Here is a 23,954-nt window from a genome sequence, read left to right on the forward strand (position 1 = left end):
TATAATTCAATTCAAACAAACTTTTTTTCATTGTTTAAAATACTTTTTTCATAAAACACAATTACACAGGATTTTTTTCCCTGAAGGTTGGAAGTATCATATCAAATAAATTAATATCAATAATAAATGGCGATTAATGAACCAAATGTATTAATGGCAAAAGCACAATAAGGTTGCTTTGTTGCAAAAAGGTTCAACGCTACTATATCTTTTTAGAATCAGACTTTTTTTTACCAATGTTTTATTAATAAAGAATATATTTAATTTTAATATAACTCCAGAAATAATTTATCTTTGCCATGACATTAGATAACACTTTTTCTCAATAAATTTGACAAGTTTTGTTTTGTATGTGAGTAACAGAGTTTATAAAAGTGGATTTGAACACCGATCAAATGATGGTGAGTTTGAGTATGCGTGTGTAGCTATCTTTCTGAATTTTTCATTAAAAAAATGCTTTGATTAATATTCTAACTATGACCATGGGATTCTTACTGCTTAGAGTGTTTTGCTGCTTATTTTCTCTTTTCAGGTTTTCTCCTAATGGCCACAAAAGTTTTGTAAAAAAAAAAAAAAAAAAAAAAAAAAAAATATGCACAACAACAAACTTTTAGAAGCATGTTTTAAAATTTACAACTTGAACAAAAATAAAAATTACAGTTTAAAGAAATTATTATATTAAATAAATAATAATTTAAATAAAAAAAATTTTTTTTATAAACATATTCAGCAATTTTACTTCACAGTATTAAACTTTAATGCTTGTTTCAAAATGTCATTACTTATTCAACTCTAAATTGAAATAATTTATTGTTAAAAGCTAATAAAAAATAGAATATTTTGTTAATAATTGCAATTTAGTTTTAATATCTTTAATGAAATTGTTTCATTAATTTTCAATGCAACTAAACTTTTTTTAACAGAATAATTTTTTTAACAACCCTTTAATTCACCATTTTTTTAAAATCAATAATTATTTAATTGTTAATTAGATTAAAATAATTTTAAATGAACTGCATAAAAAAATTGATTCAAACTTTTGAAACTGATGTCCACTATAGATGATTTGATTCTATCTCTTAAAAATAATAAACAAGTATATGATCCCTAATCCAACCTTTTTAAATTTTCTCAAAATAAATTATTGTCATGACATAAATCATTTACAAACATAAAGAAAGAAAACATTTTTATAATGTTATTCAAGAGTCCTAAAAATTTAAAAACAACAGATTTGCTAGGATAGGTAAGATAGTTCTTTCATTTTTGTATAATTTATGGATTTTGTAAACCAGGCTATCTTGAGACTTACCTATTTGACCACATAATTCACAGGGCCTTGGTTGATTTGGCTTAAACTCTTCTCGAATAATAGTGAAGTTGGGTTCATGCGTAGCTAAGCCTAAAATTAGAAGAAAACAATTAAGCATGGCGTTCTGTTGTGTAGTTAATATTTTATTTATAAAAATGAGACAAACAGGGTTTAATTGAATTTGATATTTAAATGCATAAGTCATATAAAAACATTAAAAAAAAATTTTTTTTTTAACTTTCACAAATGGTACTGGAAAAGAAAAATAAATATTTCATTTATATTTTCTAAATTAGCAACAAAATAAAGTTAAGTAGAAAAGATAACATTAAATTTGATTTAAAAAAAAGTGATAATTTTAAATTAGTTCTTCTTATTTTTTTCTTCTTTCTGTTCAGTTTTGATTAGTTTTTGATTATTTTTTTTCGGTATAAGATCAGTTTTGATTATTCTTTTTTACAGAAATTGCATCACTTAGGATAGTTCTTAAATATGCAGCAATCTGGAGAAGAACATTAATAAAAACAAAATCATAAATAGTAGAAATTTCTTTTATTTGTATTTTCTTGTAAGAATGAATAATTTTTATTTGTTTTATTTTTTATGTATAACAATATGCCATTAGCGTCTTAACAATTTGTCCCGTCTTTCATAATTTTGAAACTAAATAAAAAAATAACGTAAATCAACGAAGATTCATTAAATAATAATAAAGATTTAGAACAATTCTCCATTAGAACTTAGCATGCTTTGTTCAAGATAGCAGTGCCTCAGTTCAAATATAATTAGACTAAAATTGCAGAAATATTTCTTTCTTTGAAGAAAGAAAGGGAAAAACAAAAAATAAAAAACAATAATTCAGGTAAGAATAAGCCCTTGCTCTGGTAGTTGTGGTTCAACCAAATGAAATTGCATGCAACTTTCTCAACATCTCTTTCAATGACTTGACAGCTCTTTAATTGCCAAGGCATTCTTTATAATTTATTTCCCTTCTGTTACTTTTTGTCAAGGTGGTCACTATCAATGTCTTCAAGTCAATCCACCTTACTCAGGGCCCAGCTCTAATTCTGATTTCAATTGATTTAAAATTAAAGATTCTGTATATTAAGGAGGATGGGTTTCATTCAGCAGATGATTACAACAAATATAATTCAACTACCTTTGTAGTTTATAATATTTGCTTTTCTTTAACACTTAACTAAATTTTTGCAACTGATCTTTCAGCATTAGTTTATGCAAATGTTGCTGATTTGAGCAATTTTAACAAATTAGAATTTAAACCAACTTGGTGAAGATGGTTAATCTGGTAATAATATCAGAATTTCGATATTTTCAATACTGACACTAATATTTACCAAAAAACCATAACTAAATCTACAAAGAATTAACAACTCAGATACCTAAAGCAAATTTTATTGCTCAAACTATATCATTATTTGCAAAATTCTATTTTAGTTTTTAGATAGCTAAACTTGCTACCTTTTTTTATGGGAACAAAATTGAAAAATTAACTTTCATATTATAAATAATAAAGCTTTAGCAATAAAATATAAATCAACGAAAATACTTACCCAACATGATCAAGTCAGCTAAAAAAAAAGAAAGAAAATGATTAAATTAGTAGGAATACTTAACAAATATTAGATGGGTAATAACAAACAGTAATGCACATGCAAAACATATAACTTTAAAGTTAAGCATAAGGTTTCATTTTAAATAAATAAATAAATGAACAAATTCTGAATATTAAGTTAAACAATTTTATATTTGATTTAATTAATTTCAACTTATTATGTATTGCCTTACATATTACAATATTGACTGTCTAATTTTGTATTACATGAAACTACCTTAGCAGCAAAATAATTTGGGAACTCATTGGACCAATATTCACTAATCTCGGCTCTATAAGGTTTCAAAGGGCCATTCGTTATTTTCCGATATTGGTCCTATATAGAATTTTATAATTCACCCAATATTTTACAGTTACTTTATAACCTATTTCGGCTTTATATAGAGTTGACAGATTCACCCAATATTTTATTCAGCTAACTAGGCCCTATGTGTAGGCCTATACAGGACCAATAATAATAATCTGGACATTCCAATATTGGTCCCTTGGTGCATGTTCATTTAGGACCCACAATGAGCCCAACTGGGGCCAAGGCAAAATTGTTGCCAGGATATATTACTGTTCCACTTATTTGCTATTTTAATAGGTATTTTTTTTAAAAAAAACTTCTATGCAGCAGTAATAAAATTTTGAATCTCGGAAAAACAAAAGAGCCATATCTATTGTTCAATTTAAGTTCAAACTCAGATTTGAAGTTAAAAACACTAGTAGACTTTTTCTTTTTGCAAAGTGGCATTTCATAGATTGACAGTGATCGAGAATATTCTTAAATAAATAGAGCGATAAAAATAGTTTTGACATAACAGCAATTGCAAAAATTGATTTTAAACTTAAGAGTCCGCTTTAACTTTAAAAACCGTATCCAGCAAGCTTTTGAGTAAGTTATAGTAACAAAAATAGATGCCATTTTTAAGCGATACTTAACAATATCTTTAATTCATATTATTAATTCAACTAACAACAATCAGATAAATCTAGTATTAAACAGTGAAAAATATTTCAAAAAGTGAAATATTTGATTTCGAAATAGGTGAGTTAGATCACAAATAGGATGATAAAAAAAACAAGCGTAATTGGCTAATTTACTGACATGCTTTGCAAAACTAAAGGCAAAAATTGATTGTCTTACATAACTTTTTCTAGAAAACTAATAAAACATTAAAACTTTCAACTAGTTTTTACTTTGGTGGAATAAATGATAAAAATATAACTAAATAAAAACACATTATTTTTAGTATGCATTAGAACACAGTAATCAAAAACAAATGCATTAAATTTGTAGATTTAGGAAATCATTTAAGAGATAAATTATTCAATATTAACTTGAGTCTTTTTATGAGTGAATTTTTAAAATCAATGTACAAAAGAAGTGCTACATTTTCTGTTTGTAAAAAAAGGCAAAAAACACATAAAAGAAAATAAAAGTAATAAATACCATCTGCTCCACATAGACAATGACGAGTGTTTGCATCATGATCAGGATTAGCTGCATACATTTTTAAAATAAATATTAATGAAACAAAATAAAAAATGAATGATTTTACGTAATATAATTTCATTGTTAAAATACATTTACAATTCATATTAAAGTAGTTTAAGACAATTGCTTACAAGAAACATATGTGAGTAATTTATACAGTATAATTAAACAAAATTGCCTTCCCATAGAAAAAAAGCTAAAAACCTACAATAGTTATTTGGGAAAATTAAAAATACACTTAATTTAATTTCAACTTGGTAAAAAAAAAAATTCTGAATTCACATCTTAGTTAATTGATATCATCCTTATTAAAGCAATACATTAATAAATAGTGATTAGAGGGGATAAAACTGTGATTTTGAAAAACTGAGGTTTGATCCCTAATGGTGGCTTGAAGCTCATTCAGCTTCAGATCAATGGATACCAACTTATCTGGGAAATAAAGGTGGCCTGTGCAAACTGCTGACCAAATTGCCACAATCATGCCATTGGTCAAGAAGTTGCAGAGCCTTAACCTCTATGACCCCTCTGGTCTATAACAGACAATTGCGGGACTACTTCATTGATAAAATATTAATTTATATATTGTGTTTTACTGCAATCCAAATGTTTCTTACAATAACTCAAATGTTCAGTGGAGTTTGTTATTTTCAAAAAGTTGTGTATTCTCATTTTAAGATTCTCCTTTATAAAGATAAGTTGATTTATCTTTCTCAATTAGTTTATTTATTTTTCTGAAGATATTGGTACATGAAGTAAACTCAATAATCTCTTATAAACTTGTGAAATCTAGGAGTAGATTTTCTTGATAATTACAAGTATGCTGTTGGAATTATCAATCATGAGCAAAACAATTACTTTCTCTAAAGTATTACCGGTTTTAAAGTTATTTTATTTTGCAAGAAAAAAAAAGTACTTAAAATAGTTTAATGTCAAATTATTAATAAATGTCAACATAATGAAACACAAATACTTAACAGTGCAAAAATATTTTCATCATAGTTTAAATTAAAACAGCTACGTATAGACATAGACAGTTTTGTTTCAAACAGAGATTGTTTTGCAGGGGCTTTGTTAAGATTATTCCATTTTTGAAACCATAACAAAATGGAATGAACTGGTCAAAACCCCTACAGAATTTTTCATTTTTGCAAAAATGATAAGAACTTTTTTTAATTAATATTTTTACTTCAATCTTTTAATTAATTTTATTTTTAGACTACAAACACCTAACGTAAGTACAAAGGATTGGACATACATCATTGAGTTCACTGTAAAACATATACAGTCTAACTTATGTTGTGAAAATGTAGCCAATATTTTTTTACAAAAATTAATACAAATTCACAGTTTTAAAATAAAAAAATGCAAAATTCAAGTTGGAAGCTTTGTGTTGGTTAAATATTCAAACAAAACCCACTTATTCATTAGCAGATATAAGATGTTAAATATATACTTTTTAAAGATGTCATATATAAACAGGCACAGCTTTAGGCAAGTGGTGAGATGGAAGAGTTGCTTTAAAAACTCTAATTGAACTTTGTTTTTGTTGCTATGAAATAGTCTAATTTTGAATTATATACAAATAATGATCAAATAGTTAATAAAGTAGAACGCTTAACTTACACCGTTGTCTTCTAATGTAATCCATAATTTTATGTTCACCTTCACCAGGCACATTTGCATCAGACAGAATAACTTCAATATTTTTCCAACCAGGATCACTGTTCAATCTGTCATGAATGTAATAGTGAAGGCACTTGGCAAGACGTGCCATAAAAGGTGTTCCCTACAATAAAATTAACAAAATAAATTTAAAGTAAAAAACACAAATACAAAAAGGAATTTAATATGAATTGTTTGAATGGGAAATAACTGATTTGAATAGACAAATAATGAAATATAAGCTATTCTAAACAAAAATAATACAAAAAAATTATACTATTTACTAAAATCACAGTTGTAAATTAAAAAAAGCATAAATAAAAAGAAATTATTTAAATAAAAAATGATTGCAGGGCTTTCAGCAAAGTTAGCAACAACAATAATAATAATAAAAGTATATATATTTATTACAAAAACATTTAAAATAGTAGTCAAATTCCCCATTGAAAAATAAAGTAATAAATTATTCAATAGTTTTATTTAATAGGAGATAATTAAAATAGTTTACATGTGGCATGTAGTTTTAGCTGGAAAAAGAACAGATTTTTTTCATTGCTCTGATCTAGAAACCTGATTGAGCGAGGGAGATAAAGAGTAACGAAAAGAAACTCTTCATTGGCTCAACATATTTATTCAGACATGCAGAAAATGATTATGATGCTATTACAAGTAAATTTCCAGATAATGTTCACAATTTGATGTTCTAATGCAATTTTTTTATTATATGCCAGCTTTGCTTATCATTTTGGTATTCACATTTAAAATTAGCTTACACATTTAAATCACTTTGCATAGATACACAAAAGTAAATAATCTGGAAGAAAAAAATGTGGTTTTTAATAAAATTTTGTTAAATTATTATTTAGCCCAGCATAAATACAAAACGTACTTAATAATCGTCGAACTATTTAAAACTCTGAGCATTGATTTCAGTTTTATTTATAAACTTAAGCTAGTGACTGCCTTGCAACAAACACTGGTATCTCCTATGTAATTATGAGAGAAAATTTAGTATATTACTGCCTTCAGTAGAAAAAAAAACGCTTAGTATTAAAGACACTCTGATTTTCGATAAATGATAAATGAACTACAAATATTATTTTGTGATACTGATAAATAAATATTAGAAGCTTGTTACTAAAAATACAACACATTTATGACATTAAATTTTTCAAACTAAATGAAGTACTTACTGGGGTTATACAATTACTATCAAAATGTTCTTCTTTAGGCTTTGCTGGAGGTAGTGAAATACCCTTGTCTGCTAATTCCTCTCGCAAACGAGCAATCAAGTCTACTTTTTCTGTTGTTTCCTTAGCAGCACGAAAACGTCTCGATCTTTGTTGGTTCATTTTAGCACGTGGAGCCTAGAAAATATGCAAGAGTTTATATGAAGAACTTCAAAAGACAAGAGTTCAAAGTAAAATTGCAAGTTACTTACTACACCATCTATAGCCATGTAGAGTAGGCGTCTAGGTCTAACAATGTTAAATATTCTGTCAATGTACTCAAAAATAGCAATCATCATTTCTTCCTCATCTTTTGGAGCAGCTCTAAAAAATAATAAATATACATCAGTGACAGAAAATTAGAATGAAACTTTTAAAAACAAAATTTTGTTTGCTTGCTATAAAACTGCTTTGGTTTACTAAAATTTTAATCTGATCATCAATACAGGAAAGAAACATTTTGGTAACATAGACGAGAAAGAATAACATTTCAAGAAATTCGATGTGGGATACACAGTGTTTTCACTACAGCGCGAGAATCTCGCATATTTTTTTCTTTTCTCGCATTAAAAAATGATTACCGCGAAAAATTCGTGCATTCTATAAATCACTTTCAAAGTTCTCGCATTTTGGAAAAAGCTTCGAATTACGTCATTTAGAATAAAATCCGTTTCACTTTTCTTACTGGATCTTTCATTATTTTCAACATCTGCCCCATTATCTAGCTTCCCTATTTACCAGTATTGTACAGAACCTTTTCGAACAACAGAACACAACCACGGAACCCCTTTCAGAACACATTTGTCTGCAACCACACGTTTACCGTAGGTAAGGTTTCTTCATGTAAGACATTCAAATTTTTTATGCACTTATGCAAGATGGACAAATACCTTGTAAAGGCAAAATCTTCTATGATGATGCATCAAAAATATTCAATGCGTTAAAAAATAGAAGACGTTAAAAATGTATTATAATTAAAGAAATGATTTTTTTTCAAGAGTTTTTTTGTTTTTTTAGAAATCTCACTTAACTTTTTTAAATCTCACCCTGTGTTTGAGAAAGGGTGAGAAATTCTCACCCATTTTTTCTCTATGATGAAAACACTGGATACAGCACTGTATTTTATTAACTTCACATTAATTAGCATTCTAGCTTATGTTGAGAAACTTAGCTAAACTTTAACATGCCAGTTTGCTTTAAAACAACAAGCTGGCGCAGATGTCATAGGTTACATGTGTGGGTATCTGTGATCATCTTCTTCTTGAAGTGCAAGTACCCAATTAGTTTAATCAGAACAGCAAAAATTTTGATGCAAAGAAAAAGTTTACATTATCTAGCATGACGTTTAACACTAAAAAGCGAAATGCCTAAATTGTTTGTAAACAGTAAAAAAATAAATAATTAAACATTAAGTTTTGTTTTACGCTTAAAGTTTTAGAGTTTTTGTTTCACAATAAAACATACTTGTTCTCAGGATGGCAACAAGGATGAATAATACCATTCATATCTAAATATAAATTATCAAATTCCACATCATTGGGATTTGGTTGAGAAGAGTCATTTGGAATTTTAACTCCATCAATAATTTTACCCTGAAAAAAATAATAAAAAATACATGTATCAAAATTGTAAATTGTTTTGTAGAAATGACTTATATTACACTGAACTATGAAATAGCTTAAAGAGAAAATATACATACTTTTTCTTCAACACAATGGACAACTATTGAAGGATACTTCTTACTCAGCCAGCGGAAAAATGCGGGTACTCCCATCTTAAATAAAAACCTGAAATGAACAGCAAAAGTTAAAAATCACATCAAATAAATTATTATTAAAAGGTTAATCAGGGATACAAAATTAAATTCTTTAAATACAATTAAAAATCATGCTTTTTTTTTCTTGAAATAGCATACATGATGTGTAATAAACACTATACTTTAAGAGGATTATACTATTTCATTCAAAACTGATTTTTGAAAGATTTCTGTTAGTGCCTGCACCAAAAAGGCCTCCGAGTTTGTGTAACATCTAAGCAAAAGCAGACCAAAAATTAAAGAAGAAAGAAATCAGTGAACAACAAACTTGAGATAGATAATGTAAAACCACCTCCCACCAAACTACTGTTTTACTAATATATTGCAGTGTTTTCCCTTAACGTTTTTAAAGGGGGCCCCGCCTTTTGACCCTGGTAAAAAATATCCGCTTCACCTTTGTCGTAAAAATAAGCCGCCAGCCCGTAATAATGTTTAAAACTGTTAAAGTTTAATAAGATTTTTCTTATGTTATTTAGTTGTATAGTTAAAATTTGAATGATATTCAGCCCCTGAGATATATACTTAAAATACTTTTTCTTTCAATAATCTGGAAGAAAAAAAAACATTCTTAACTTGCATTACATAATGGTTAGAACTAATATAAATTCCAATATGAACACTCATCACTGTTTTGATTTTGGAACTTTCTAGAGAGCATAAATAAGTGAATTTCTTAGAATAATTTGAAAACACTACATAAAAGAATTCAGAAAAGTTGGAGTTGAGGCTTTTAACTTATCGATCAAGGCAGTTGAAATAATCCTTACATAGGGAAGATTTTCTTATCGGGCCCTGGGTCAAAAGAATCGCCAAGTTTAGGCAACTTCAAGGCAGTGGGATGTGAGAAATTAGATGGGGGTCTGTCTAGGTTTTTCTAAAAAGTACCTATTTTGTGAAATTTTAGACGTAATTTGTGAAAATTAAAAATTATATTATAAAATCAACACAAAAATATGGTAAAAATATGGATATATTGCTTTGAGTATTATTTTAAGAGGGGGATTTTTTTTTTTAGAATACTGTATTTCAAAAAATATTGGAATCTAAAATAAATTTGTTTTTCTTATGTGAAGGGGATATTTCCTCAACATAATCTATCACAACAACTACAGCAATAAACATCAAAATCTCAATCATATACATTTTACCATCCTCAGACATACGTAGGAGATAATTCCGTATTGTGATCTGCTATACAAACAACAACTGCCACGTCACCAAATAGATTTTAAAGAGGAAATTTTTTTTAAAAAAAAAGGCATATAGAGGTTTGTCCGGGGACGGCTATCAGTTATACCCTTTCAAGTTGGTCCTTTTCTGTGATGCTTTTTTAAGCTCCTCGAGAGTCACCGAGACTCGGCAAAGGGTGGACATTAGAATAGCCAACCTCGTGGGGAATTTTATAAATAAATCTCGCCAAACTAGGCGTTCAGAAGATATTTTGAGGAGAAAATTTTGAGCGTCCGATAACACTACCAAAATTCTTAAATCCGATTGGTTATTTGATATGTATACCAAAGCGAAAGTTGGATTTCGTTAGGAAAGAGGTAAAAGGGTTTATTTTTTTCGCCATTTATGCTTCTGATCTCTTGCTGTTGCATCATTCTTATTATTTCAGTTTTTAATTTGACATTAGATTTTTTTTTTTTTTTTTGTGAGGTGAATGACTGTTGACCGGTCAAATGTTGTGTGGTACTGGTTCAAAAGATGAGCCAACAGAAAAAAGGAAAGCTATTTTTAATTCGATTAAAAATATTTTAATAGATTTGTAATAATTAAAAATAGTTTTATTTAATAAACAAAAAACAACGTTGATCCCAGCAATAATAGCAAACTTGGGGAGATTTCAAAAAGTCGCCAAGACAGGGGTCTGTCTAGGTACCTATTTTGTGAAAATTTAGACATAATTTGTGAAAAATTAAAAATTTTATTAAAATATCAACACAAAAACATGGTAAAAATATAGATTTAATGTTTCTTAACGGATACAAAAACAAATTTTTAAGGAAAAGTATCTTGTGAAGCTACCGTTTTTCCTAAAGTCAAATTTGTGAAACTACCGTTTTAAATAAAATTGAATTTGTGAAGGTACCGCTAAACGGTAGCAAATTCGGCCTGGACAGACCCCTCCAAGAGGTGGGCAATTCTAGGATTTTACACTCGGTGATTATTCTACCACAGATCACAATATAAAAATCTTTCCTAAACGATTAAGGAAAATTTAAAAAGTAAAAATTAAATTAATAAATAAACCAAGAAACAATTGCATAACAATAAACACAAATTATGGTAAACCGAAAGTGACATAATATCCAGCAACAGGGTTTCAGCAAAATTGTACAATTGAATCAATCCAAGGGGTCCCCGATCCTACACGAAACCCCCGATTACAATCCTCAAGGCATTAAATGGATTTTAAATTATAATTTTTTTAAAAAGAGAAACATGTAAAGGTTTGCCCAAGGAGTTATATCCTTCAAGTTGGTCCCTATGTGATTTTTATTTTTTAGCTTTTTGCGGGTCGCAGCCATAAATTTGTCAAGACTTCGTGATTATTGTGCCTCAAAACACGATATAGAAATTTTTCCTAAGTGAATATTACATCAACAAGTAGTTCAATTAAAGAATATAATAGAAATTTATACAATGATTGTAAAAGAAATGTAATAAATTTCAGGCTTAAATAGATATATTGAGAGAATTAGTAACGTTTAAGAAGTTTTAAACACTTGTTATTGATAAATTTAACAAATTACTTTCAACAAATTTAATTTAAAAAATGTGTGTGATGTTCTTAAGTTCGTTACATTAAAATTTCAAAAGCATCAAGCACACAATAAATTTCATACAAGAGAGAGAAAAAAACCAAAACGTAAAAATTACTATTAAATGAGTATTATATCCAAATTAATAACTTGGCAAGTAAAGTTTTTAAATATTTAATTTTATTTTTGTCAACAAAACAAGAAAACTCACCGCAACCTAAATACACAACACTTCACTTCGATTCGTTTTTTTCTGACAACTTATTATACTAATTCTTTGTTAAAATGCTCATGTCAACCCTAATGTTTTTTCCGGTTTTGGGAAATAACATTGTCGTGACATCTAACGCTAAGTATCAAAACTATTTTAAAGGGTTAAATTTGATGAACACTGCACGTCCATTTTTACAGACAATAACATTAAAAACATTTTGGTCAGCAGTCGGATGCTCTAAGGATCTCATAGCGATGGTCCTCCTCAAATCTGTATGGAAAAAAGGCATATATCTTCCAAAAGGATGAAATACGGAAGCTTTGTAGAGCAGCTGCAACAATATATTCCAAAGACTTAGCCAATATTTAATTATTTGTTGTTCTATTTGTATTGCTATGCAGCAGTACGTTTGGTTTTTACGTATTACTATGTTTCAGCTTCAAGTTATTAAAAAATTGCAACTCTTCTTAAGAGTACTAGCAGAAGAATTATGTTTTAATCGTCGCATTAGAACTGCACAACATTGGGACCGGTCTGAGAAATATGCTTGAAGATGATTCGAAATTTTATATAAAAGAAAATCAAGTTTGTTAAATTTTTAGATAAGAAAAAAAGTTCACTATCATGTAAGTTTCGATTTGAAAATGGAATCCATTATAGTACACAACGCATTTAACTAGTTGTTCAGAGGGGAGGGGTATGTGAGTATTTCGCATCCAGACACTCACGAAATCTGAATTCCTTGTCAATACAAACTATTTAAATGTAATAAGTAATGAAAACAACAACTTGTTTACATTGTTTTGAAATCATCCGTTTTTAGAGAGAAAACTATATTTTTCTAACGTTGATTGTTAGGCTTTAGAAAGTTTCCTTTAATTTAATTTATGCCTTAAAATACTTAATGCTTTAAATATTTCCTCTGTTCTTATTCGTATTGATATTTCACTTCGTCGATAGCTTCAAAAAACAGTTCAAGATTTTGTTGTAGTTACAACTTTAAAATTCTAATATGCTTAAAGGTGTGCGTTATTGTGATGTCATAACTGCATCCTACAATTGCTTCAAATTGAGAGTGGGTAGTCATGTTTTTCAGTTTTTGTAACGACCCATTCAAATTTTCTGTACTGTTATAGGAGCAGAATTACTTCACACTTTGAGATTATCATTTTTTTTTGTTTTGTTCTGCCTAACATCCTGAGAATTAATTGCCATAATTAATTACAATAATTGTTTATAATAATTATTTATAATAATTATTTGTAATAAATATTTATAATAAATATTTATAATAATTATTTATAATAATTATTTATAATAAATATTTATAATAATTATTTATAATAATTATTTGTAATAATTATTGATAAGAAGACCATGAATAGCTTTAAACTATTGATAGTTTGAAGTATTTTTTATATTGTTTTCCATTATTTCTGATATTATACCCTTCATTGGAGGGGAGGACAGATAAGGGCTCTGGACGCGTAATTAGAATCCTTATATCATTCTACCAAAATTATTTCCTTCGTTAATTTTGTCAAAAAACTGATGCTCGATATAAAAATATACTATACCGCACTATACAAGATAAAAAAAATTCTAAAGCCCCCTTAAAAATCTTTCAACAAACGCTTTTTGATCAATAGAGAACTTTTTAAAATTCTTTAGTATTTTTGACATTGTATATTTTTAAGGATCCTTAATAGACGCAATTTTTTGTGATAGTTAGGGATAAAATTAAAAGCACTTGCATGAAAATGAATTCAATGCTTAACAACATTTATGAAAAACTAATCTTTAAGTATAGCAAATAGCACGATATGTAATGATCGACCCTGATAACAGATATTTCGATATTTGACAATGATCACGATAATTAGCTTAATAGACAGTAATGCTAAATAACACGTTTCTACCAATTTCTGCCTTGTATTCGGTGCAGAATAGCTGATTCCTTATTTAATGCTATTAAGTTTCCAAGAGCTAGTTCGCACTGGAAAACTAACTGATCACCACTGGTGGCTAATATGGCAATATAGGAGCTGTGGTAATATTTCTTTACTCCCCAGTAATACCTTTCCTATTTTTACAAAAATCAAAAAATTGTTTCAAATATCATGAATTCTGTAAATTAACATGAAATGTGCTGAAAAAAATGTCACTACAAAATAATCGGCAAAATATCTTCAAATTAGGTTATAGTAATCATTTTGATCCCTTTATTAAAAAGATGATATGACAAATAAATAAGTTTTCAAAAGTATTTAAAAAATATTGAACAATACAAAACCTTAAATTACTTACCCACGATCCTGTTGATATATCACTGAATTAAAGAAAAAAATCTGTCTATTTAATCTACGTTTGTTAACTTACATCAGGAAACTCGAAATATTGTCTGAAGCATTTTTAGAGAATTGGAAATTTTTTAATTATTCATTTTGATTCTAAAGGAATTCCATTTAATCATATTAAAATGCTAAATTTATTTTTTAGATATTTTTTTATCTTACTTTCAATTATTTTTAAAACCTCCTATATTTAAAATTTTCGACTAACTTTTATCTAATGTTTATTTCTTTAATTTCAAAAGAAGTAGAATTAAAAGATTTGAAGCAGAAAAATTTAAGCTTGAAGCTCGCTGAAAGTCAAAAAACAACTTAGAGATAGATTAACGAGGATCAGTATCAAAGAGAATACCTCATAATTAAGTAAACACGAGAGTTGGAAAAAAATACGCTCTGAATCGATAATATAAAATTTCACATTTTAAAGAGGTACTATGGGTGGTGTTTTCAATATAAATGTAAACAATAACAATCTCGAGGTGAATACCTGCTCTAGTTCCGGTTAGAAAGTGTGCAACTGTTATTCTGCATGGGGGGGGGACTAACTAGGATTCGCTACAGGTTATTCTGCAAGGATTATGCGCTACAGGTTATTCTGCCATATTTTCAAATGGATAATTTTGTTTTCAATAAAAGATGTAAATTAGATAACTTTGAAGCTAAAATCTGCCGTATTTCATAAGATATTAATGTTATTAAGTAATTCTGGTGAGTGTGAAGTGAAAATTTGTTTTAGTTATTTATAGATATATTGTTAAAAAAAGGTGACATGGTTGCTAGATTTTGAATAACTTGCTTTTTTAGCACTCCTGATTTGGCCTCTTTCCATTTGTTTATTACTGTTTGTTTTTGTTTCAAGCAGTGCACCATCTTATGTTAGTGTTAGCACCTTTGGCATTGTTAATACAAGTATTGTTAGCATTGTAAACAGAAGTAATAAGTAATCAAATACAACGTTTGCAAGAATCTCAAAACACATTGATCACGTTGTGAGCCAAATGGCTTTAAAATACACCGGAAACAGTAACCCGGAAGTATAGGCGGTATGGAGCTTATAGCGTTCCCTAGTGAAGAAAACACCATCCATATTTATAACAGTTTTTTGAAAACACCATCCATATTTATAACTTTGCCACAGGATTGGCTGAACATCATTGCAATAATTTAATCTTTATCGGAAAGGCCCTATATTATCTCACACGTTGCCGGTATAGTTGGCACTGTTGATCTTGACCGTCCAGTATGTTCAATTGTTTTAACATGGTCTAAATGGCTACAAAATGATGTGTTTCAATCAGATGTTGGACGTCGATTACAGTAATCGATCATAACTGGAATTGAGAGGAATTATTACAGGAAACTACGATTACAAGTAATCATGATCTCGGATTACATATGGTCATGATTATTTGTAATCACAACAAGAAACAATTACAGATAATTTTGATTACATGTAGTCAAATTATATGCTTACATGTAATCAAATTATGTGATTGCATAGAATCCTGATGATAAGTAATCAAATTATACGATTATGGTATAAATTCCAATCATCAGATCTATGTATATATGATAGCGCATAAATTAAAAGTATGTATTTAAAGTATATGCATACATAATGTATAAAAGCACATACATGACATGAATGCACGAAATCATGTAGGTACTTAAAGTATGTATGTATACAAATTATGTATAAAGATGCACATGTAATTTATACATGCACTGAATAGGCACATTGCATGATATCTGTACCTGTATTGTATGAAAATACATTAGTACTTATGCAAGAACAAGAGGTATGTTTATACAGAGATGGTACGCTTTTGTGTCTGATTAAACTTTTTTTCTTCTTTTGTCTCTAAACCTCTTTGCCTAGAAGACTCGATTAAAGATCTAATGAAGGTCTAAAGAAGATTTGTATATAATTAAAAGAATTAAAATGAATTTTGGAAATTTGGTTTCAGTATAAAATTTTCATACTTACATAAATTGAAAACAACGTAAAGAATACACAGATAATGTCACGTGAAAAATTCTTAAGTTCAAATTTTGAAACCTTGGAAAATCATAAATAACTTATTAATCCATTCAAATTCGATTTTCAAAGGATATCAAAAAAGAAAACAACCTTTGCGTTTAGGTCAGAAATCTGCCGGAAAAAAATGTCTGTTTGAATGAAAAAGATAATAAAAACAATGCCTAGAAAGCAATACAAAGACTGAAAAAGTGTCAATTTTTATTTAATTATTTTTTATAGGGTCAACTTAGTTGCTTCGAAACGGGGAAACACTAGGTATTTTCACTTGTTAATCAAATAGTTCTTTTAAGGTTATCTTAAATTATGCCTCTTGCTACTATTTGGCTATTTTGGAGGGACTACACCAAATATATATAGCTTCCTAGCACCCAAATTTATGGTCCAATTTTTTCGAAATTTTGTCATCCCCTATAATTTAAGGGTCAGGAATCTAATATATATATATATATATATATATATATATATATATATATATATATATATATATATATATATATATATATATATATATATATATATATATATACAAACTGGGAAGTATGGTCCCGATAGATTGGTTAGGAAAGTGGTCAAACGTTTGGATTTCTTAATTCCAATTTTTGCGTATTTCGCCATGTCTTGAGAACTTTCCAAGCGAATTGAAAAACTTTTGTACACAATTATAACATTTATTTATCCAAAGATATTCCATGCAAAATATAAATTTTAGTATATATATTATTATTATTATCATTATTTTATTTAATAATGTTCAAAAACATTTTGAATTATGAGGTGCACAAGTTTTTACATCATTTTAAAGAATTTGATTTTAAATGGCAAGATGCAAAACTTGAGCTAAATTGATCGAATAGTTCCTGAGAAATCGAATATTAAAAATATGACTTTTTTAAAATTTGATTTTTCAGGAACTATTCGATCGATTTCGTTAAATTTTGTATTTTACTACGTAAAATTACATTATATAAAAGAATGTAAAAAATTGCATACCTTGCATTTCAAAAATTTTTCGATTACTATTATATAAAATTATTAAAAATAATTAATACTTACCTAAAGTTAAATTATACATGGAATAATTTTCGGATAAACGAGTTTTAGAACTTGAATATCCGATCATTAGACCAAAAGTTATTCAGAGTAGTCCATTTTATATTTTGCGCACTGTACCTATGTATTTTAAGTAGTTTCTAAATAATTTCATGTTGCTTTCTTAAATTATCGAATTTTATTACTTATTTCTTTACTTAGAAAGGTTTAAAATAATATAAATTTCTGAATGTTCACATTGTAAAACGAAGATTTATTTTACTTCTGTGTTCTATGTTCATATAAATTAAATTATGTATTGTTAGCTAGTTTATGGAGTTGTCCAAGCTAAAGGCCGATTTGTGGCACTTGACTATTTTCATTCACTTATCTACCATAACATTCTGGTTGTTAATGACAACCAGGTGTTTACGCCATTTTACTTTGAAATGAAACGTATTCCAATTACCAGTAGTCCTACTAGTAACTAATTGATCATTGACTAATCGATCACTCATTTTATAGTGACGTCATTTTAGACGTCACTAAAATGAAATCTTATATTTAACTAGCTGCCTTCGGCGACTGGTCCACCTTTTCCAAATAAGTTGAATTTAAAGTATTTAGAGATTTAAAATCGTATAATCCAAAATCAAGACAATATGTGAGTATGATAAACTCACATTGCACAATGAAGAGTGGATTTAATTGTTGTCTTTAAAATGTTCGTATGATTATTGCAGAGAAATTGTTATTAAAATGTTTAGTACAACATATGCTAACATTAAAAACAAAAATGCTAATTATCTCAAGGGAGCCTGTGATGGATAACGAATAAAAATAGCAACTTTTTCAAAAACAAACTATGCATTTATTTGCTATTATTAATTATGCGAGTCAACGAATTTCATTTGCAAGGGTTATTTCACCAAAAAGAAACAAAATTTAACTATTATAGAATATTCAGATTTGAAACAGTAAACAACGCATTTTAAAGAGAAAAATAAATTAAAAAAGGTAATTTAGCTAAATGGCGCTGTTCATAATCTGAAATAACCAACTAACCATCATAACCAAGAAAATGAGTATTTACTTTAAAAAAGGTAAAATCAGTCTTCACATTAATTTGGCACGCTTAATTGGCAATTAAAATCGACTTTAGCTTACGAACCAGTTTTATTTAACATTTTTAAGCTTAGATGAAAATTTTTTAATACTGAGACCCAAGGGTGAGATTTAATTAATATAAGACTTAAATGTGTGTACTCAATTACATAATTTATGTAAGCTTGGTTTCATCTATCCGTTCGTTGTTGGTACCCAATCTCTCATCTTCTATTTATCGGTTCTAAGGAGCTTGTACTGTTGAAATTTCTCAGAAAACGAGGTTAAATAACAATTTATTTAATTGTTATTACCATAATTAGAAAAAAACAGTCATATAACCGTAAATAAGATGGTATTCAAACTGTTAACTGTGAGAAAAACCGTTTACTAACTGCTTTCTCCTAATATGGTTACATAATGTGCTAAAAGGCAAAATTAATAGGAAAATGTTACTGATTTTTTTTATAAATGAGTGAAAAATCGGCGAATTACCATTGACATCAAATGATGCTTAATTAATTTTTGTGGTGGGTATTAATTGAAATAAAAATAAGCTATGAACCAAAAAACAAAATTAACAGAGAAAATGTAAATTTTGGGGAACAGTAAACAGTTGTCATACTATAATTGACACCATTGGTGCTTAATCTTGGTAATAGGCATTATTGCAGTTTTAGCAGGCACAGTTTTAATAAGTACCAAATATACTCTTAGACAAAGTATTTTATGAGTAAATCGATACCTATTACAGCTGCACTAATACTGTACATTTCTATTATAGATTTTTTACAGGCACTCGTAGATATAAGTACAAGAGAAGGTAACTTGATTGTGGCAAATTTTAAATATCATATGATATAACTCATATGAGTAGCTTATGACAGATGATACTGAATACAGTTAATTTTTATTTTGATGGGATGAACTATTAAACATGTGTTTTGCTTAATCTAATAACTTAAAGTCACTGGGAAGGGCAACAAATAATAATAATAAAAAAAACGTTGGAATTATTTTGGCTTTATTAATTTGTGTCGGTATTTGTCTTTCAGTTCCGATTTATTAATGCATATTCCCTTCTCCGTACGAAGAACAGATATATGGCTAGTATATAATATTGATTTTTTACGAACAAAAACAGGATATTAAGACAACGAATTTTTAATTTTTTTTTTCAATTATGGAGTGGTGTGCGTAGGCGGTAAGTGATAAAAATATGCCAAAATCTTTTTCTTTTTTAAAGCGCAAAATTTAATACTAACTATTATCAAACTAGCTGTTCTTCAACGTTTGTAAATATTTAACTTAGAGAATAGACTATATCCTAGGCAGGATACCATTTGGAAAAAAATTGTAAAAAATGCATTTTGCTTTTAAGTTTGGTAGGGCAAGATAATGGCTTGAGCAGTTAATGCGCATTCTATTCTTTAGAAATGCTTGTAGAAAGCATTTTTGTGAAGCTTCAAGTAAAAAGGAAAGTTGGATTTGAAAATATTGCATTTAAAAACAAGTAAAATTACTCGAAAACATGTTCTGATATAAGAAGTTAAGCAGACAGAACGAGGTATGTCGATGTTAAGGTATTCCGTTTTTTTTTTCTTTCTTTCCATCTATCTTAAACTCTACCTGACTGAGGTTAACTAAAAATTTTATATTTAATTTTTAAATAAGTTTTTCCAATTGGTTAACTTGTTTTTCAATCACTGTACCCTTTTGGGAGACTCCCGTAGTTGTTCGTTTGGCAAAGTCTTAATAGTTACGTCATTCAAACAAAGACGATTCACCTTTTCAAATTTGTAATAATTAATTTCTCTTGGCATACTAAGAGTAAAGTCGGTAAGGATGTTTTTCCTTAGTAGGTTCATAGAGTGTGTGATCTGTATTTAAATGCAGGTTTCATAAACATACCATCTGTAACATAGATCAAAAAACAAAATAACAACAAGTTTTTCGAAAACATTTTACTGATATCGGATCTATTTTATTACATCTTGTGATTCTAACTGTGCAACAAGACAGGTGCACGACAATAATTTAAAAGGAGTAAACAAATAAATATTCAATAGAGATTTTTTTTATTGGTAAACACTCAAGTAAAATACTCTACTATTTCTGACGTGAAAATATATTTACACATCCTTTCACAAACATAAAAACACAAACATTATCGAAGAAATACACATGTGCGATTTGATAAACTCTTAAACAAAAATTACATTATTTTTAATTCCAAAAAATGTAGACTTTTTTAAGTAAAATGATCAACAACATTGCTCATTAGCTTCTTGAGGGTTAATGCAATATTAAAACTTGCTTTTTTGAATCTTTTCATTGTAATATTCGTTTTGATTTGAATAGTTACAATTATTATCAGCCCTGGCTCAGTGATTGAAGGCACTGAGCTGTCACCGTGTAAGACGGTTTTTAGATCTTCAGGGGTAGTTTAAAGTCCACTAAAGGTTGTTAAAGAAATTAAAAACCTGCGGAAAAAAAAGAAGAGAAAATTTGAATTCACTGAAACTTGAAGATGACTATTTCAAACAATATTAATTGCTTCTTTGAGTCTTTTCATTGATAAATTCGCTTCAATTTGAATAGTTACAATATTAATTGTTTAATTTCTGTGTCATTAACAGTTTGGTTTAGAACAGCGATGACTCAGTGATCAAAGACACTGTCCCCGTGTAAGACAGCTTTTAGATTCTCAGAGGTGGCTTAAAGCCCACCATGCATCTGGAGATTGGACTCGCTTTTGGAGGTCCGAGCCCAGGTTTACTTAGAGCTCTAGTCGGCCCGAGATGCAATGAGCGTAGCACGTGTGTTCTACTTTATATAATTTAGTCTTAATTTTAATTGCTACTATTATAATATCTGATTGTAGTTGGGATTTGATAGAATTCTGCAAAGTGAATAGTTATTGCAATTCAAATGAAGCAAAGTTTTCAAAATAAGTTGAGGCAAGTGATTCTATTTAAAAATCTTAGGTTTGACTCAGATTAGTTCGAATATAATCATATATCAAAGTAGGGAAGAATTGAAAGACGCTTATCTGAAACATCTTCAAGTTTCTATCGGCTATCAAACAGGTTTTGATTTCCAATATACTCGGTCTTATCAGTATTTGTTCAATTTCGATAGTATTTCTGTATTTTTTCTCAATTAAATATTAATTTGAAACTCCCACTTGTGTATATTATTCTTCTATTAAGTGCCTTTATACGGAGCACCCTGCACACGATTTGCTGAATTAACAAACAGAACAAGTGGCCTGAGTTTGAATCTCATAATTTTAAAGGATCCAAAACTGGAAACCGAAATGCTTTGAATTTTATTTTTAAAACTGATTATTAAATATTTACGACACATGAGTGATTTTGCTTTATAAATTTTTTAAAATGGGGTGATTCAAAGAAGTAATGAATTCTGATGATTTTTGGAGTATAAACTGCCTTAATGAGCTGAGTTCAAAAGATTTTATTCCTTTATTGAATTTGATGTTCAATGAATACATTCAATTTTTATTTCCAATCTAGTTTTAAAGATTATATATATTTTTATTTGTGATTACAAAATGAGAACAATAATGTTTCACGGGTTTTAGTTTTATTCTTTTAGTTACTAAAGTAACATGAGCAACGTTGTTTAGAAAAACACAAAATGTAATAATAGATTTTACTTGGGTTTAAAACCAGATGAGATGTGTAAAATTCAGATAGCAAAGTATTTATTAAATTGAAAATCATTCATCAAAAAGGTGTATAAAATGAAACTACAAGACAATAAAAAGCTATAAGTAAATTCAGTATAAATCAGCCAAAACTGGTTAAATGTACAGATTTTTCTCAAAGAATTTCATTTATTTGTGATATGTTTTAATTCAAACATTGCCTGATTCTAAAATTCTTTGTAGTAATTTTGTTTAGCATAAAAAGACAATGAGTGAAAAAAGTTTAAATAAAAATAAATATTTTACTACAGAGATTTCAAAACTTAAGATTAAAGAAATAATTTCACAAATTTTTCAATTATTTTAACTAAATTTGCGGTGTTTAAAACTGTTTACTAGGTATGAAATAACTTACAAATATTTTATTACTTAAAGTAATTTTTGAAATATTTGAACTTGGTAAACATTTTCTGCTTATTTAACAAAAATTTAAGAGGCCACTAATAAAGATAATTTTCCTTTCATTTTATTTATTAAATTTGTTAATAGATTTGAATAAAAAAAAATCAGTATTTCAGAAAGTATTCGATATAAACCTTTTTCTTTTTATAGTAACAATTTTAACAAGTTATTTAAATATCGCTAGAATAATTCATCTTCATAAACCATAATGCTCCAATGTACTTCTGAGAAAAAAAAATCATGTACAGTTTTAATAAATATCAATATAATAAGCATTTCTTAAAACTATCTTTTAATTTTGTAATGCAAGCAAACTAATATGCTTTTTTAAGAGAAAAAAGCTACATGATTTTTTTAAAAAAAATACATCAATGATAGTTTAATGTACCCAAGTACTAAATTAATGATTTCCCTCAAAATTGAAAATATATGATTATTCATTGCTTTTTTTTGGATAATAATTTCCATCAGAGTTTAATTACGATAATATATGACATCTTGTATTTCTTCTAATTGGATAAATAAAAATAACTAATTTCTTAATATTCAAATTTTTGCTTCTGAATTTTTTTTTTTTGCTTTAATGCGTCCATTCAACAAATCAATAAAATGACTTTTAAATAGTTTGCTTTACGAAACAATAAAGAAAATATATTTGTACTTATGTAAAAAAAAAGCAATAAATTAAATTTAAGTAGCAAAGATATCAAACAAAGGAAGAAAAAATAAGCGAGATAAATAAGCATTTTTTTCAGTTCGCCAATCTATGAACTGATCAATTTATTAATCTTTTTTAACAAATTGATCAAACAATAAACTCTTAATTAGGTTCTCTTCAATTTTATAAAGATGAACATAGGAGATACAAAATTAATTTAAATGAAATGATTAATATGTCCTTTAAATTCATTTTTAAACAATGGAAAAATTGCCTAAAGTTTTTTTTTTTATATGATATCACAGTTGAGACAATTCGAAAAAAAATAGCACTACTAATTAAAATTAAAAGTTTTTAAAGTTCAAAGGGAGCACAAAAATGTGCCAAAAAAGATATTATTTAAGGAAAAACAGACTAAACAGTGACTCGATATGAGGAACTTAGGTACATATGTTTTGTAATATTTATTGATCAAATTAAGATGCTGCGGAAAAAACCATAACATACACAATTTTGAATTTTTTT

At 27.8% G+C, this 23,954-nt stretch overlaps 1 protein-coding gene across 4 annotated transcripts in view; it reads right to left on the bottom strand.

Annotated features, from left to right (window-relative positions):
• The window catches only part of Rat1 (5'-3' exoribonuclease 2 Rat1), a 95,400-nt gene extending 80,701 nt beyond the window's left edge, over positions 1-14,699 (bottom strand). Inside the window, exons 1-9 of one of the 4 annotated variants that reach the window (XM_087165510.1) lie at positions 14,422-14,699; positions 9,019-9,106; positions 8,784-8,911; positions 7,532-7,643; positions 7,284-7,457; positions 6,052-6,214; positions 4,381-4,431; positions 2,884-2,901; positions 1,313-1,402 (exon numbers count right to left, since the gene is read on the bottom strand). In XM_087165510.1, coding sequence (XP_087021636.1) covers positions 1,313-1,402; positions 2,884-2,901; positions 4,381-4,431; positions 6,052-6,214; positions 7,284-7,457; positions 7,532-7,643; positions 8,784-8,911; positions 9,019-9,093 — 811 coding nt within the window. In that variant the 5' untranslated portion in view covers positions 9,094-9,106; positions 14,422-14,699. Of the gene's footprint in view, positions 1-1,312; positions 1,403-2,883; positions 2,902-4,380; positions 4,432-6,051; positions 6,215-7,283; positions 7,458-7,531; positions 7,644-8,783; positions 8,912-9,018; positions 9,107-11,891; positions 12,228-14,421 lie in introns of those variants that run through there. The other 3 variants (XM_087165507.1, XM_087165508.1, XM_087165509.1) reach the window with 3 other exon arrangements.
• Between the last annotated feature and the right edge of the window lie 9,255 nt (positions 14,700-23,954).

This window comes from Parasteatoda tepidariorum, chromosome 6, assembly GCF_982258835.1.
Source record: "Parasteatoda tepidariorum strain Cologne lab strain chromosome 6, Ptep-v5.0, whole genome shotgun sequence".
Taxonomy (NCBI): Eukaryota; Metazoa; Arthropoda; class Arachnida; order Araneae; family Theridiidae; genus Parasteatoda; species Parasteatoda tepidariorum.